General features: G+C 32.9%; 1 protein-coding gene across 1 annotated transcript; it reads left to right on the top strand.

Moving 5' to 3' along the window:
* Window positions 1–9,601: 9,601 nt before the first annotated feature.
* LOC111887815 (patatin-like protein 6) lies at window positions 9,602–11,800 on the top strand. Its single transcript, XM_023883961.3, has 2 exons — window positions 9,602–10,636; window positions 11,124–11,800. Exons 1-2 carry the CDS (start codon window positions 9,722–9,724, stop codon window positions 11,472–11,474), a joined length of 1,266 nt encoding a protein of 421 aa, XP_023739729.1. The 5' UTR covers window positions 9,602–9,721; the 3' UTR covers window positions 11,475–11,800.
* Window positions 11,801–14,209: the final 2,409 nt, after the last annotated feature.

Raw genomic sequence — 14,209 nt, 5'->3', positions numbered from 1 at the left:
CAAAACCGACACGTCATTATGTCACGTCAGCATGTAACCTGGTTAATCGGTCAAGTGGTCAGAATTGTAACAAATTGAAAAACACAGTGTCAAAATTGACACAAAAAAAACACGGTGTCAAAATTGAATTTCTATGTAAAAATAGTGTTTTTTGTGTCATTTACCCAGAAATTATCATAACATATAATCGTCATTGTTGATCTATACATAGGAGAAACAAGAGCTAATAAATCTCTAATTGAACAAAATTCGTTTGCTTGTTTAAGGTCGGTTCAAAGATATAATAAGTTCAGGACGAAAAGAAGAAATGGACCCTCAAAATGATGAATATAAATAAAAAAGTAAATCGAAAATAGATACAACATTATAAAATCCACTATTAAAATAAAATATTTATATATATATATATATATATATATATATATATATATATATATATATATATATATATATATATATATATATATATATGGTCACAACGTTACAAAATTAACTAATTTAAAAAAAATACATTTTGTAGTATTTTCAAATAAGTTGATATTTTTCTTTATATATATACCATATAGACTCTTGATAACCGCTCTTGTTGCTGTTGATGTTGTTAAGAGAGATGAAAGAAGGAGACTATGGCTAGGATTAGCTTTAAAGGATCTCTTAGGGTTTGGTATCTGTTTTAAAGTTAAGCTACTGATGTGACAAAGCCTCCCTTTATTTATGACCATTATAAGCTTTGTTTTTAAAAGTTTTCATTGTCGATTGCTATATAAAAACTAAAAGCCCATTAAGGTTTTTTTTATGCGTAGCCGTCACTAAAGTTTTTTGTGCGTATTAGACCAATATAGTTGTTATTACTGTTTAGAAATAGTCTTTTTTACCGGTTAAACAAAAAGAAACCAGTAAAAAAGACTATTTATAAACGATAATAACAACCATATTGGTCTAATACACACAAAAAAAACCTTAGTGACCTCATACGGACAAACTGAGAACTTAATTACTTTTCTAAGTCATTATCCCTTTATGACCATTATAAGCTTTGTTTTTAAAAGTTTTCATTGTCGATTACTATATAAAAACTAAAAGCCCTTATTGTTAAATTTTAATAATTAACCTTATCTAATATTGAAACCTTTTACTAATTAAATAAATAAAATTTTAATTATTAATTTAGTATGTAAAAATATCGAACTAATTCTTAATTCTTATTTATTAAAACCTATTATTTACTTATTTACTATGCTTAATCCATGAACGGAATAAGCATGCGAAAATGGATTGTTTATTTGTTTGAGAATGATTCATCTAAAGAGGTTCGATAAATATTCATCGACAATCAAAATCAAGTCACATACATCTTTACCAAACGTCCAAGTTGCTTGGAACAAATCGTTTTGGTTTCTCCTTGACAAGTTTGATGTTCGAGACCTTCATGTTCCAACATGAAGGGAATGAAGAAAACATTATATTCTTTTATTTTTACAAATTTATATCTTATCTCCGAGTTTTATATACATATCTTTTCCATATCTTCAAGCATTTCTGTTGTAAAATTGTTGTATTTGTTCCTCTTTTTTATTCAATGAAACTTAAATTTTAATGTTAATTTTTTTCTAAATTTCTTAAATTCCAAATACAATCAAGTAATATTTCGAAGGTAAGGGACAGGGTACTTTGTGTTGTAACAAAACAAATATTTTCTATGTTTCTTTTGACTTTTGAGAAATCAAATATCCTACTTTTTAATCATATATATCATCCTACTCGGTAGACGAAGACAAATGTCAAAATCAAGAGAGACACCCTACCATCCTTCCATGCTACTACTTCTTCAAATGTAGGTAATAGGAACTCAAACGTTAAACTCCATCTGGTGAAGCATTCTCGTTGTCTGAAGCTAGGGTTTTTCAAGAAGTATGAAATTACGGTTTGATCATGGTTTTTACGAGAAATCATCTCCATTAATTGCTTACTTTTCATGATTATGGTTGTGATTGTGCAGGGGTTAGAAATGGGTTCTTCAGACGATGGTTACGACGACCCATTTGCTGGAATTTACGAGCCATTTTCTGGGTTAAATGAGATGGATTTTGAGCTGCACGGGATTTACATGGATCATGAACCACGACAGGAGTTTGTATCAAGGCTTGATAAATGTAAGGATCATTTTCTTAAAATTCTACTTTGTGATGCTAACATTAGAAATGCAAGTATGACTGATGAGGTGAAAGATCGAGTAGACCATGGTAATGATTTGCAAAATGATGAGGAGGCAGGGGAAGAAGTGACGAACAACTACAGAATACATGATCCAAATGTTAAGCGGGATAAGATGGAACCTAAGTTAGGGGACGTGTTCGAATCACCTGCACAACTGAAATTCTATGTGACAAACTATACAGTAAATGGAGGGTACCAAATATACTTTCAAAAGAGTGACAATAGAAGAATTGTTGCAAGATGTGGTAAGAGACATGAATATAATAAATGCCCTTGTAGACATTATGCAGGTTGGATGTACAATGACAGAAGCTTCCAGGTTAAGGCAATGAATTATGAGCATCTTTATTCTAGAGTGTTTAAATTTGGGGTCTACTGTTACCCCGGAATGGATTGGAAGACACTATGTTACTGAGATAGCAAATAAGCCCAAAGTTAAACTTAGGGAGATGATCAGTGACATCAAACAAAGATATAGATGTGTGGTATCTATAGGACAGGTTAGCAGGGCCAAACAGTGGGAAAAAGAACTAATTGAGGGTAAATTAAATGAACAATGTGCAAGAATTTGGGATTATGCCTAAGAGTTGTTAAGATCAAACCCTAGGTCTACATGCAAAGTTAGTGTTACTAACAATCCAGGTGATAAGAATTATTTTAAAAGGTTTTACATATGTTTCAAATCTTTAAGTGTTTGCTGGAAAATAGGGTGTAGGAAGGTAATAGGGTTGGATGGATGCTTCCTAAAGGGTCGGGTAAAAGGTGAATTACTCACAAACATAGTTAGAGATGCTAATAACTAGGTGTTCCCAGTAGCTTGGGTTGTTGTTGATGTGAAAAACAAGGATACTTGGACCTGGTTTCTGGAGCTTCTGAAGGATGATCTTGACCTTGGTACCGGTGTAGATTTGGTTGTTATTTCTGATAAACATAAAGTAAGTTTCCTTATAATCATAATATATTTCAATTTGATTATTTCAATATGGTTATAAATACTAAGATAATATATTTTTTCACAGGGTTTGCTTGAATTTGTTAAGGTTATTTTGCCACATGTGGAGCACAGGCAATGTGCTAGACACATTTATGCAAATTTTAAGAAAGCTTTTTCTGGATTGGAGTTGAAGAAGTTGTTTTGGGCTTGTGCAATGAGTTGTATTGAAGGTGATTTCATTAGAAACATGGAAAAAATAAAGACCATAAGCCCTAGTGCATATAAGTATCTAATGTCAAAGGAACCCAAAACATGGTGTAGAGCTTATATGAGTGTAGGGTTTGCTTGTGAGGCAGTGGAGAATGGTATTTCAGAGTGTTTCAACTCCATAATTATAAAAAAAACCTTTGATTACAATGCTTGAAGAGATAAGGATATACATCATGGACAGGTTTTCCTTTATGAATGATGAATGCAGTAAATGGAAAGGTAATATATGTCCAGAGGTGATTAAGAAGATGAATCTTTTTGGAAAGAACTTTAGGTAAGACACAAAAAATAATTGTTTCTTTTTCTAACTATCATTACAATTGATATATAAGGAATAATACATACCCTTTTGTCTTCATGCAGGCTTTGGTTAGTAGTGCATAGCCTAGGAAATGTATTTAAAGTGAGAAGAGCATGTGCTAGTTACAAGGTAGATTTGGATGGTAGGGTTTGTTCTTGCAGATTATGGGATTTGTCTGGAATCCCTTGTGTCTATGCCATAGCAGCCATTAATTATATCCATCAAACTCTAGATGGATATATTAGTGACTACTTTTTAGTGAATAAATTCAAGGAATGCTACTCTACAAACATCAGTCCTGTGAATGGGAGTAATATGTGGCCTCTAACTGGATACAACAAGCCTTTGCCACCTGTTGGTAGGAAAATGCCTGGTAGGCCCAGAGCCAAGAGAAGGAGGCATGCAAGTGAGAAAAAGAGTAAGTATAGTTCCACTTCAAGGGTGAAACCCCCAAGGACCGTAAGATGTGCTAATTGTCTTGAGTATGAGCATAATATAAAAAAAGGCTGCAAGAATGAAAAAAAGATACCAATTCTTATGCCTCCAAAGAAGATTGGGAGGCCTAGGAAATGTTATGTAGATGGATCCAATCCACATGTTTCTGTACCCACTCAACCTAGTCAAGAAGCAAGTCAACATGGCAGTCAACTACCTGTGACATCAACTGTAACCACTCAACCTAGTCAACAAGCAAGTCAACAGGGCAGTCAACCACCTATGACATCAACTGTAACCACTCAACCTAGTCAACAAGGAAGTCTACATGCTTCGAGTTCTAACACTGGAAAGAAAATGAGGAAATTAGGTTTAAGAGGCCCAAGTTTCAGAGTTGGTGACATTGCATCTGTGGGTACTCAGTCAAGTGAAGTAACTGTCCCAGATGTTAGAAGGAAAAAATTGGTTGTAAGAAGTCCAAATTGTAGAAAGTCAACAACCAAATTACAGGATGAAGTCAACAACCAAGTTCCAGTTGTTAATAATATTCCAAATGAGGTTGCTCAAGCTCCTGCTCTTAATGATGTTCCTTTGGTGAATGAGATGATAGAAGAGGAAGAAACTGAGGTGTCAGTGAAGGTGCCAAAGCCAATTGTTAATGAAGTTCATTTGGTCAATAACTAAGTTCCAGTTGTTAATGATATTCCAAATAATGTTGCTCAAGTTCCTGTTGTTAATGATGTTCCTTTGGTGAATGAGGTGATAGAAGAGGAAGATGGCATTATGGTGCTAGAAGAAGAAGCAGTTGATGTTCCATTAAAGGTTGCCTAGGACCTAAAACAAAGTCTTGATGAAGTTGGAGATGCAATTGATCAAATTCATGGTTCTGGAAATGCATTAGATGCATCTGATGTTCTATTGGTGAATGAAGGTGGTGTAGAACCTGAATTCACTAAAGGACATGCATCATATGTTCTCCCAGATAAAATCAAGATAAGTGTTGAAGGAATAGCAAATTTACTTGAAGCAGGATATTCCATGGTTGAAATTGAAAGCATGGGGTGGTTGGAAATTGATGTTGATGACACTCCACCAGTTGAGATGGTAATTTATTAACCTTGTAATTTTAAGTATATGTTTTCCCCTTTATATGATATGGTAATTTATTAACCTTATTATTTCTTGCATCAAGACTTAAATGAGAATAAGCCTGATGTTGATGAAGGTGAAGCTGACTTTGTAAATAATGTTCTAAATGATGGTGATGTGATTGAAGGTGAAGGTGAAGCTGACTTTGTAAATGATGGAGATGTGATTGAAGTTGAAGGTGTTGAAAATCAAGATGAAGGTGATGTGATTGAAGGTGAAGGTGTTAATCATGGGAATGAGGCTACTGGTGATGTTCTAAATAATGAGGTTGCTGCTGATGGGAATGTGGCTAATGATGAAGGCCATATGATAGTGTCTAAGACAAGGAAAATAAAGCCATCAGAGAGGATCACTAAACTAAAGCTTAAAAAGGCAGGTTTTGATAAAGATAGGGGTGGTTCCACATGTTCAAATCCAGTGAATCTAGAGTAGTTAGTTATGCATATGGGGGATTTAGGTGGGGATGGTATACTTAGGCATTTGAACAAGAAGCCCTTTTTGGTACATTTTATACATCTTAGTTTATACACCCACTAAGTGCACCTTTCATCCAATTGTTCTCATGTACCTTTTGGGTTACCTTTTTGGGATATATTTTAGGCAATTTGGTACAAATGGATGAATGATACATGTTAGTTGATCTTTTGTAATCTTTTGTAATGGTACATGAATATGATGTAATAAATCCCCCCATTATGGTTATAATATGTTTGTTATGTTTATTATTTTATATTATGTTTTTTTTTTATCCATATCATTTGTATCTATATTATGTACCATTTGTAACTACAGTTAGCCAATTTCAGCATTGTACTTTACCATTTCACAATTTAATCTATATTATGAACCATATGTTTGTTATGTTTACCATATGCATTTCATAGATAATTTGTATTTTACCGTTTCACAACATTATACCATTTCACAGCATTGTACCATTTCATTGTACTTTACCATTTCACAGCATTGTACCATTTCATCATTGTAGTTTACCATTTGCATTTCATAGATAATTTGTATCTAAAATCTTCATCCAAAACAACAGTTACTAGCCAATTTCAGCATTGTACTTCCATTTGCAACTAAAATCAATCGAAACATACTACTAAAATCCAATAATTTGTATCTAAAATCTTCATCCAAAACAACAATTACTAGCCAATTTCAGCATTGTACTTCCATTTGCAACTAAAATCAATCCAAACATACTACCAAAAGCCAAGTCGATCCAAACATTCTACCAAAAGCCAATCCAAAATGATTTACATCTTCAAAACAACTATTTTCACCATTAAAAAAATAAGAACTAAGAGACCTACAATTATTTCTACCAAAGTCTTCAATTGTCCATGCCCCTGCCCCTGCCCCTGCTTTGTGTGAGTTGGGTCAATAATGTGGTCATCTTCTTCATTGTACCATTTGAATAAACCATAGTCCTCTTCTTCCACCTAGAAAAAACAATAATTTGTATGAATTACATACCTTTTTTCAAGGTTTCTCAAGAAATTTACAAATTATGGCAAATTGTTTACCTTGTAATTAGGGCATCCGTAAAACTTCTTTCCATAGCTCTCAGGTGTTCGAGCAACAGATACCTTGCACACATCTCTACAACCACATCTAACTATTCTTTTTCTTTCTCGATGTCTGACCACCTTGGAAGCTTGATTTGGCAGACGAAGTCGACATTTTACATATACTTAGGGTAGAAGATGGGGGAAAGACTTTGGAACGATGTTAACGGAAGGCGATGATGTTTAGGGGTTAAAAGGGGGGATGTAACCGGTTGGAAAAGAGGAGCCGATAAAAAACATTAAAATGAAACATGAGGGGCAAATGTTAGGCATATGTGGCAAAAAAATTTGATTTTGGGCGTAACCGGTTTTTTATGTAAATTCGGGGGCTTTTATGACAAAAACCCTTAAAAGTATGTCACTCTTATATCTAAGGGAGGTTGGAGTGGCTTGGGAAGGGCACTTTTGTGTTGGTGGTACCGACAGTACCGTTAGGAGACTTATATCGTCGATGGGTGGATTAAGACTTTGGCTTTGAAAACGGGTTGAGGAACCTGTGAGTGGTGCCAATGACTCATTTTTTTATTATTTTAATTTTATTTTCTATTATAAATATTTTCTTTTACCATTTTAAAACCATATCTTATTTTTTTCAATTTTTTTCCATTCTCATATACTTCATTTACCTTTTTATCTTTTAATTTCATTCCATTTTACTATATTATATTTACATTTCAATTTAAAATTTGAAAAATGGATGTCATGTTGTATAAATGATCTGAAATCGAATAAGTAGAGTTAGCCCGAGCATATACTTACACTTTGGAAAATAACCCCGTGAGTTAACATAGATTGTCATATTTCTGACGATTGGCTATGGATCATTTTAAGTAGCAGTTTGGGGGTCCCGATCATTCAACACATCATTTTTTTCAAAATGAAAAGATATGCAAAGAAAAATAAAAGAGTTTAATGTTATTTTCAACCACAAAATGGATACCTGCGAACCCGGAGTCTCTGACGAAGAAGTTTTAAACGCAACAAAAAATGAGTAACGTGAAAAATATAACATGAAAAAGAATTTGCCACAAGGCGGAGTGAAAAATATTTAATATATACCCATATTGTTGTTCATCAATTATACTCATATATTTTATCAATTATCAAACAAATTCATTTTATTCAACACAAAAAATAATATAAGGGTAAAATTGTCATTTTCAACAGTTGGAATAGTCAGATACGTAATTAAACAACATGATTTCAGTCAGATGCAAATATAGTCAGAGCTTTAGACTAGGGGTGAGCATTTGGACCGGTGGACCGGACCAGACCGGACCGTTTTTTTGGACCCCAATGCTGGTTCTCGGTTCTAGGAATCCATCAAAACCGGACCGTTTTTTTTCCCGGTCCGGTCCGGTTTTTACCGGATTTAGAACTGGTTTGACCCGATTTAAAAAAAAAATTTAATATGTGAATTTTTTTAAACAACCATAACTCATTCGTTTTAAGTCGGATTGACACGCGATTTTTTTCAACGTTTAATTTATAGTTTATAGATGAATTTAGACTATAATTTTGTAGATTTTGGTATTATATTCAATGAGTTACAGTCTTTCAAAGTTGAGCTATCAAAACTGAAAATTTTCAGTTTTTCAGCAACATCTTTAAAACTTTGTAATGTGTGAAAATTTTTAAACAACCATAACTCATTCGTTTTAAATCGGATTCACACGGGCTTTTTCCTAATGTTTAATTTACAGTTTTTAGATGAATTTAGACTATAGTTTTGTTGATTTTGGTATTATATTCAATGAGTTACAGTCTTTCAAACTTGAGCTATCAAAGCTGAAAATGTTTAGCTTTTCAGCAAGATTTTTAAAATTTTGTAATCTGTGAAATTTTATAAACAATCATAACTCATTCGTTTTAAGTCGGATTGATCTGCGGTTTTTCCAACATTTAGTTACAATTTGTAGATGAATTTAGACTATAATTTTGTTGATTTTGGTATTATATTCGGTGAGTTACAATCCTTCAAAGTAAAGCTATCAAAGCTGAAATATTTCAACTTTTTAACTATTATTTTAGACTATAATTATGAATTTTATGTATCTTAGAAAGATAAATCATATGAAAGGGATCATGATGAACTTGATTTATATATTAGTTGCTTTTATTTGAAAAATTAAATTTACAAGTTATAATATTCTAACATCAAGGTAGATTAATTATGTATGAAACAGAAACGTAATCATTTTTACAAGTTATATCATATCAAACCCAATAACATATTCATTTTAACGAGTTCTATCAAACCCAAAAACTTATTTTAACGACTTGTATTCTATGCAATTAAAATTGTACCGGTCCAAACAGGTCAAAAACCGGAAAACCTGGACCCGGACACAGACACGGAAACAACTCATCCGGTCCGGTCCACGGTCCACAATATTTTTCACAACCGGTCTGGTCCGGTTCAGTCCAAATGTTCACCCCTACTTTAGACCTACCGACCCTGTCACCATCTATCAAAGAACCCTAAATTGATATTTAAGTTGATTACACCAACAAATATATACATTTTAGTATTTTACAATATAACATTGAACTTTTCTTTAAATCACTTAACTTTTCTAAATATTAAAAGAGTAAAAGAATCTTAGCTAGCATTTAAAAGACAACGGCGGCAACCGATTAATCGCCTTCCACCCGCCCTCATTTTATGAAATTACTCTTCAACGACACTCTTTTAACTCTTTTGTCATTTTCTTCCTTACATACACGCACGAACACCTTTCCATTCCGTACCATTCTCTCTATATAACCTCCCTACCTCCACCTTCTTCTTCTTCACTCCTCCCTCCTCCTCCACCCACACTTTTCAGTTTTCAAACTCTAATGGCGGCTCTTTCTATGCTCGATTCCAACTCACAAATGGACAAACTCACCTCTGAAATTTTCTCCATTCTCGAAAACAAATTCTTGTTTGGTTATGATCACCCTTCTCCCACTACTACTCCTCCGATGGAAGAAATGAAGTCCTCCGGCACCGGAAAAGTCAGGGTTCTTTCCATTGACGGTGGTGGCTCCACTGATGGGGTGTTAGCCGCCACCTCAATCCTTCATCTTGAATCATCTCTCCGTCGTAAATCAGGAATCCCCGATGCTCGCATTTCCGACTTCTTTGATGTTGTTGCCGGCTCCGGTGTCGGTGGCGTTCTTGCAGCGTTACTCTTCACACGAGGGAAAGACGGTGCACCGTTGTTCACCGCCGACGATGCGCTTAAGTTTGTGGTTGACAATGGACACAAGCTTTCACGGTTTTCCAAACAAGGGATTTTCCGGCGGCTTTTTAATACACCGGCGAAGGGTGGGAAGGTTTTTCGCCGGACGTTTGGTGATTTATCGTTGAAGGATACTGTAAAGGCGGTTTTGATTCCTTGTTATGATCTTACCACCGGTGCTCCGTTTGTGTTTTCTCGTGCTGATGCTGTCGAGATGGACGGTTTTGATTTCAAGATGAGCGACGTTTGTGCTGCCACCACGGCTGTAAGTGGGCCAGTCGCGACGGTGTCGGTGGACCGGAGAACCAAGATCTCCGCCGTCACCGGTGATATTGCGATGAACAATCCGACGGCAATGGCAATCACTCATATTCTCAACAATAAGCAAGAGTTCCCGTTTTGTAACGGTGTTGATGACTTGCTTGTGGTGTCGCTAGGCAACGGAGACCCCTTCTGTGGTGTCGCCGGGAATCAAACGCCGTCGCGCTCGGCGTTCGTTAAGATCGTCGGTGAAACTGTTTCTGATACGGTAAGTACTTTTGCATTAAATATTGCGTGAATGTAAAAATCTCTACAGTAGTTTAATGCAGTAAAATTTAATATTGAAAACGTACATATGCATGGGTAAACTCGTCATTTCCAAATTCCTATTGCATAATAATTAATTTTGTTGATGGTGGGATACCACTAAAACAAATATAAACATAAAGTTTATTTATATATACCATATTTAATATTAAAGAATTTAAAGCTATAAATTTTATCAATTACAAGATCAAACATGATCTTATAAAAAAACAAGAATATTTTAGGTGACACACTATTATTGCCACCACCCTAGTGAGGGCCCTTAACTATGTTGACACCGTCGGTAGGGGTTATTATGTAATTATTGTACCTAAAAACTACAAAAATTCAATGCTAACAAAAAAAAAACTAAAACTAAATTGGTGTTACTAAAATCAATATTATGTATCTAATGAAAACTAATGTACATATATATTTACATTTTTCAGGTTGATCAAGCAGTATCAATGGCATTTGGGCAATCTCGAACGTGTAACTATGCACGTATTCAAGCGAACAAGGGTTTTATACATTCTGATAACAAAATAAAAGAAAAAGATATGTTAAAAGTGGTAGAACAAATGTTGATACAAAAAAATGTGGAATCGGTGTTGTTTCAAGGGAGGAAATGTAACGACACTAATATGGATAAGTTAAAGTTTTTCGCAGCTGAAATTGTTAAGGAAACTGAAAGAAGAAGAACAGATATATTGCCCACTGTTGTGTTGAGGCAAACAACTACATCATCATCACCACGAACATCTTCTGCGACAACTTTATCTATCACGTCTTCGAATTAGTCTTCATATTATGGTTGAGTTCAAAATGGAACTATGAAGGTTTTCTCTAAATATTTAGGGTTTGGATTTTAGTGTACAATTATTATTATTATTATTAATAGGGCTTTGATTATGTATATAAAGAGATTTGAGGTTTGTGATGGAAATTTTTTTGTTCGATCCCGATTAATGTCATGTCGACTTTAGTGAAATGAGGGTTAATTATGTCTTTTACTAGAAAGGGATCTTATAGGATTTAGATGTGTTTTAGGTTTTGATTGGATTCAATAATTCAAGAATCGAAAGAATGTTTATTTTAATGTATTAAAGTTGAAATGTTTTGGATCTATTATTCTTTTCAACATAACAAAAAGTTTATCAATCCTCAAGTTTTGTGAAAATAACCGTTGTAAACAAGAGATTCTTGAAAATGATTGTCATATTTATTATATTTTTTCCGTTGGTCTCTTTTTGTACATCCTTGATAACGATAGTGTCTTTCTTTTTCTTTTTTTACAACTAACTCTTATTTAAATAAATTTGAACAATAAAATATTATTCCAAACTAAAATGTTGCTATATATTACAAATTATAAAAGAACTACATTTCTTGCTATAAATTCTACTTGAAATCCAATTATACGATTGCTACACCAGGGGAAAATCTAATATGCAGCACGAGGTAGTATAGGCTATCCGTCAAATGTAAACTTAGTAAAAGTTTTTTGATCTGTCATAAATCCATTTAATTTTATATAAAAACGGTAAAAACTTTATCTAATGACAATTTATCTAGTGACAATATAAATCCAAGTTGTATCTCATGGCTGATTCTGATCCTATTATTACTTAATATAATGACAATTTATATAAAAATTGTAACTTACTTTTATTTTTTGTATCATGATATTAAAGAAAGGAGCTTCAATAAACTAAATTGCAAGAAAATAATTATATATCAATTGTGATAAAGACACTATAGATTGTCATTTTCATTTAATTATGCATTTAATTAACGTAGTCTTTAAGTTTTTTTTCTTTTCTTATTCGTTTTAATATTACTTTGGATTGTTTATTACGTTATACTAACATGATTATCATAATTCATAAATATATAATATCATTAAACATGTAAATAAGAGTGATGGTAACAAATATGTCACAAGGTTGACGTTGAGGGATGTGGGGCACATGAACTTAATGGGCTGATTTCCTTTTTGGGCTTGCTTTGATTTGATTATTTTCCTCATTTAAATTATTTAAATCATCATTGGCCTTTGAGCCTTTGAGATTGAGTTTTAAGACTTTTAAGATCTCATGTTTCTTTTCTTAATATACAATTAGATTAGATGTGTTATGACAGAAATATAGTTATACAGTCAAAATTATAATAAATATATTTTATTAAAAATATATAAGTCTTTATCATTAACTTTCAAATATTTTTTTCTTTAAATTGAAATCCCAATGTAAAATATAATCATTATCTAGAACAATAAGATAAGAGAGACAATTTTTAAATTTAATGTTTAAACATTATAGTAATTAACGATTGAAAATTATGATGAATATATATATATATATATATATATATATATATATATATATATATATATATATATATATACTTTTATAATATAATACCATTATTATAGTAAAATTAAATAAGAAAAAATATCAAAGTTGTTAAAAGTTTTATATTGATTATTAAGAATTGATCAATTAAATTTTTTAATTAGTATTGTAAAAATACTATTAAACTTAAATCATATTATTTTGATAACCTCTTATAAAATAGTATAGAACTAAGATTAAAATAAAAAATAACATAAAGTAATGCGAACGATACTTATGGTGATTAATTTGATACTTATGGTGATTAATATAATATATTAAACAATAAAAAGACGTGTGAGATTAGTGTTGAAAATAATGAATCAACAATGATAGAAGCTTTGTATAATATTGTTAAAAATTAAGAAATGAGTCTATTATCTAGTTAAAGTTTGTATTATACATAAAAAATAAAAAAATAAAAAGATTATTGAACAATATTTATTTAGATAACATCTATTATAAGAAATTTTGACTAATTTAGTTGATGTATTTTATATAATTACAACTATTAAACGTTCTACTAAGATCTGGTTTTGGAATGTGTGTGATTGCTAAGATTGGCTAGTAATGGAATGCTAGATCTTGTAAGCTCATGTTGTCAACAATTTGAATTGTAAGGTTGTGAGATGGATTGGAAATCCATCAATTTTTGTGGATGGGAAGAGCATAGTCGAATCCAAGTGGGGGAGAATCGTCTGGACTAAGGATTGCATAATAATGGATATTTAGGTTTCATTGCGCATCAGTAGTGACACATGATGGGTATGTGATCAGAAACATGTTAAGGGTTGTGTTAGAGCCTCTATTCCTGTTCTTGTTTGAATAAGGCTTTGGAATTCGAAGCATAACCCAAGCACTTGGTTGTGATATAGTCGGATGCAGGTTCGACTCTTGATGATTATGGTTGGTATGGTAGATGAACGAAAAAACCATGGGTTGGGACCATGACATTATATAAGTGTTGTAAAACTGCAGGGTAGTCGTAGCATTCACTAGATTGGCAGATAGTAATAGAGGTGTTGTAAGACTGCGGAGGTGGTCGTAGCATCCACTTGGTTGGCAGGTAGTATTATAGTGTTGTGAGACTGCAGGGTGACCCGTAGCATTCACCTAGTTCTTGAGCAGCTGTGAGAGCGTGC

Source organism: Lactuca sativa, chromosome 2 (assembly GCF_002870075.4).
Source record: "Lactuca sativa cultivar Salinas chromosome 2, Lsat_Salinas_v11, whole genome shotgun sequence".
Taxonomy (NCBI): domain Eukaryota; kingdom Viridiplantae; phylum Streptophyta; class Magnoliopsida; order Asterales; family Asteraceae; genus Lactuca; species Lactuca sativa.
Note: the sequence above shows the minus strand (reverse complement) of the source record. Positions and strands in the feature narration are given on the sequence as shown.

Bases quoted from the DNA above. Each gene is read 5' to 3' on its own strand.
- LOC111887815 (XM_023883961.3), top strand. From the start codon at position 9,722: ATGGCGGCTCTTTCTATGCTCGATTCCAACTCACAAATGGACAAACTC. The intron at 10,637-11,123 runs GTAAGTACTTTT...TACATTTTTCAG, and splicing joins GTGAAACTGTTTCTGATACG to GTTGATCAAGCAGTATCAAT.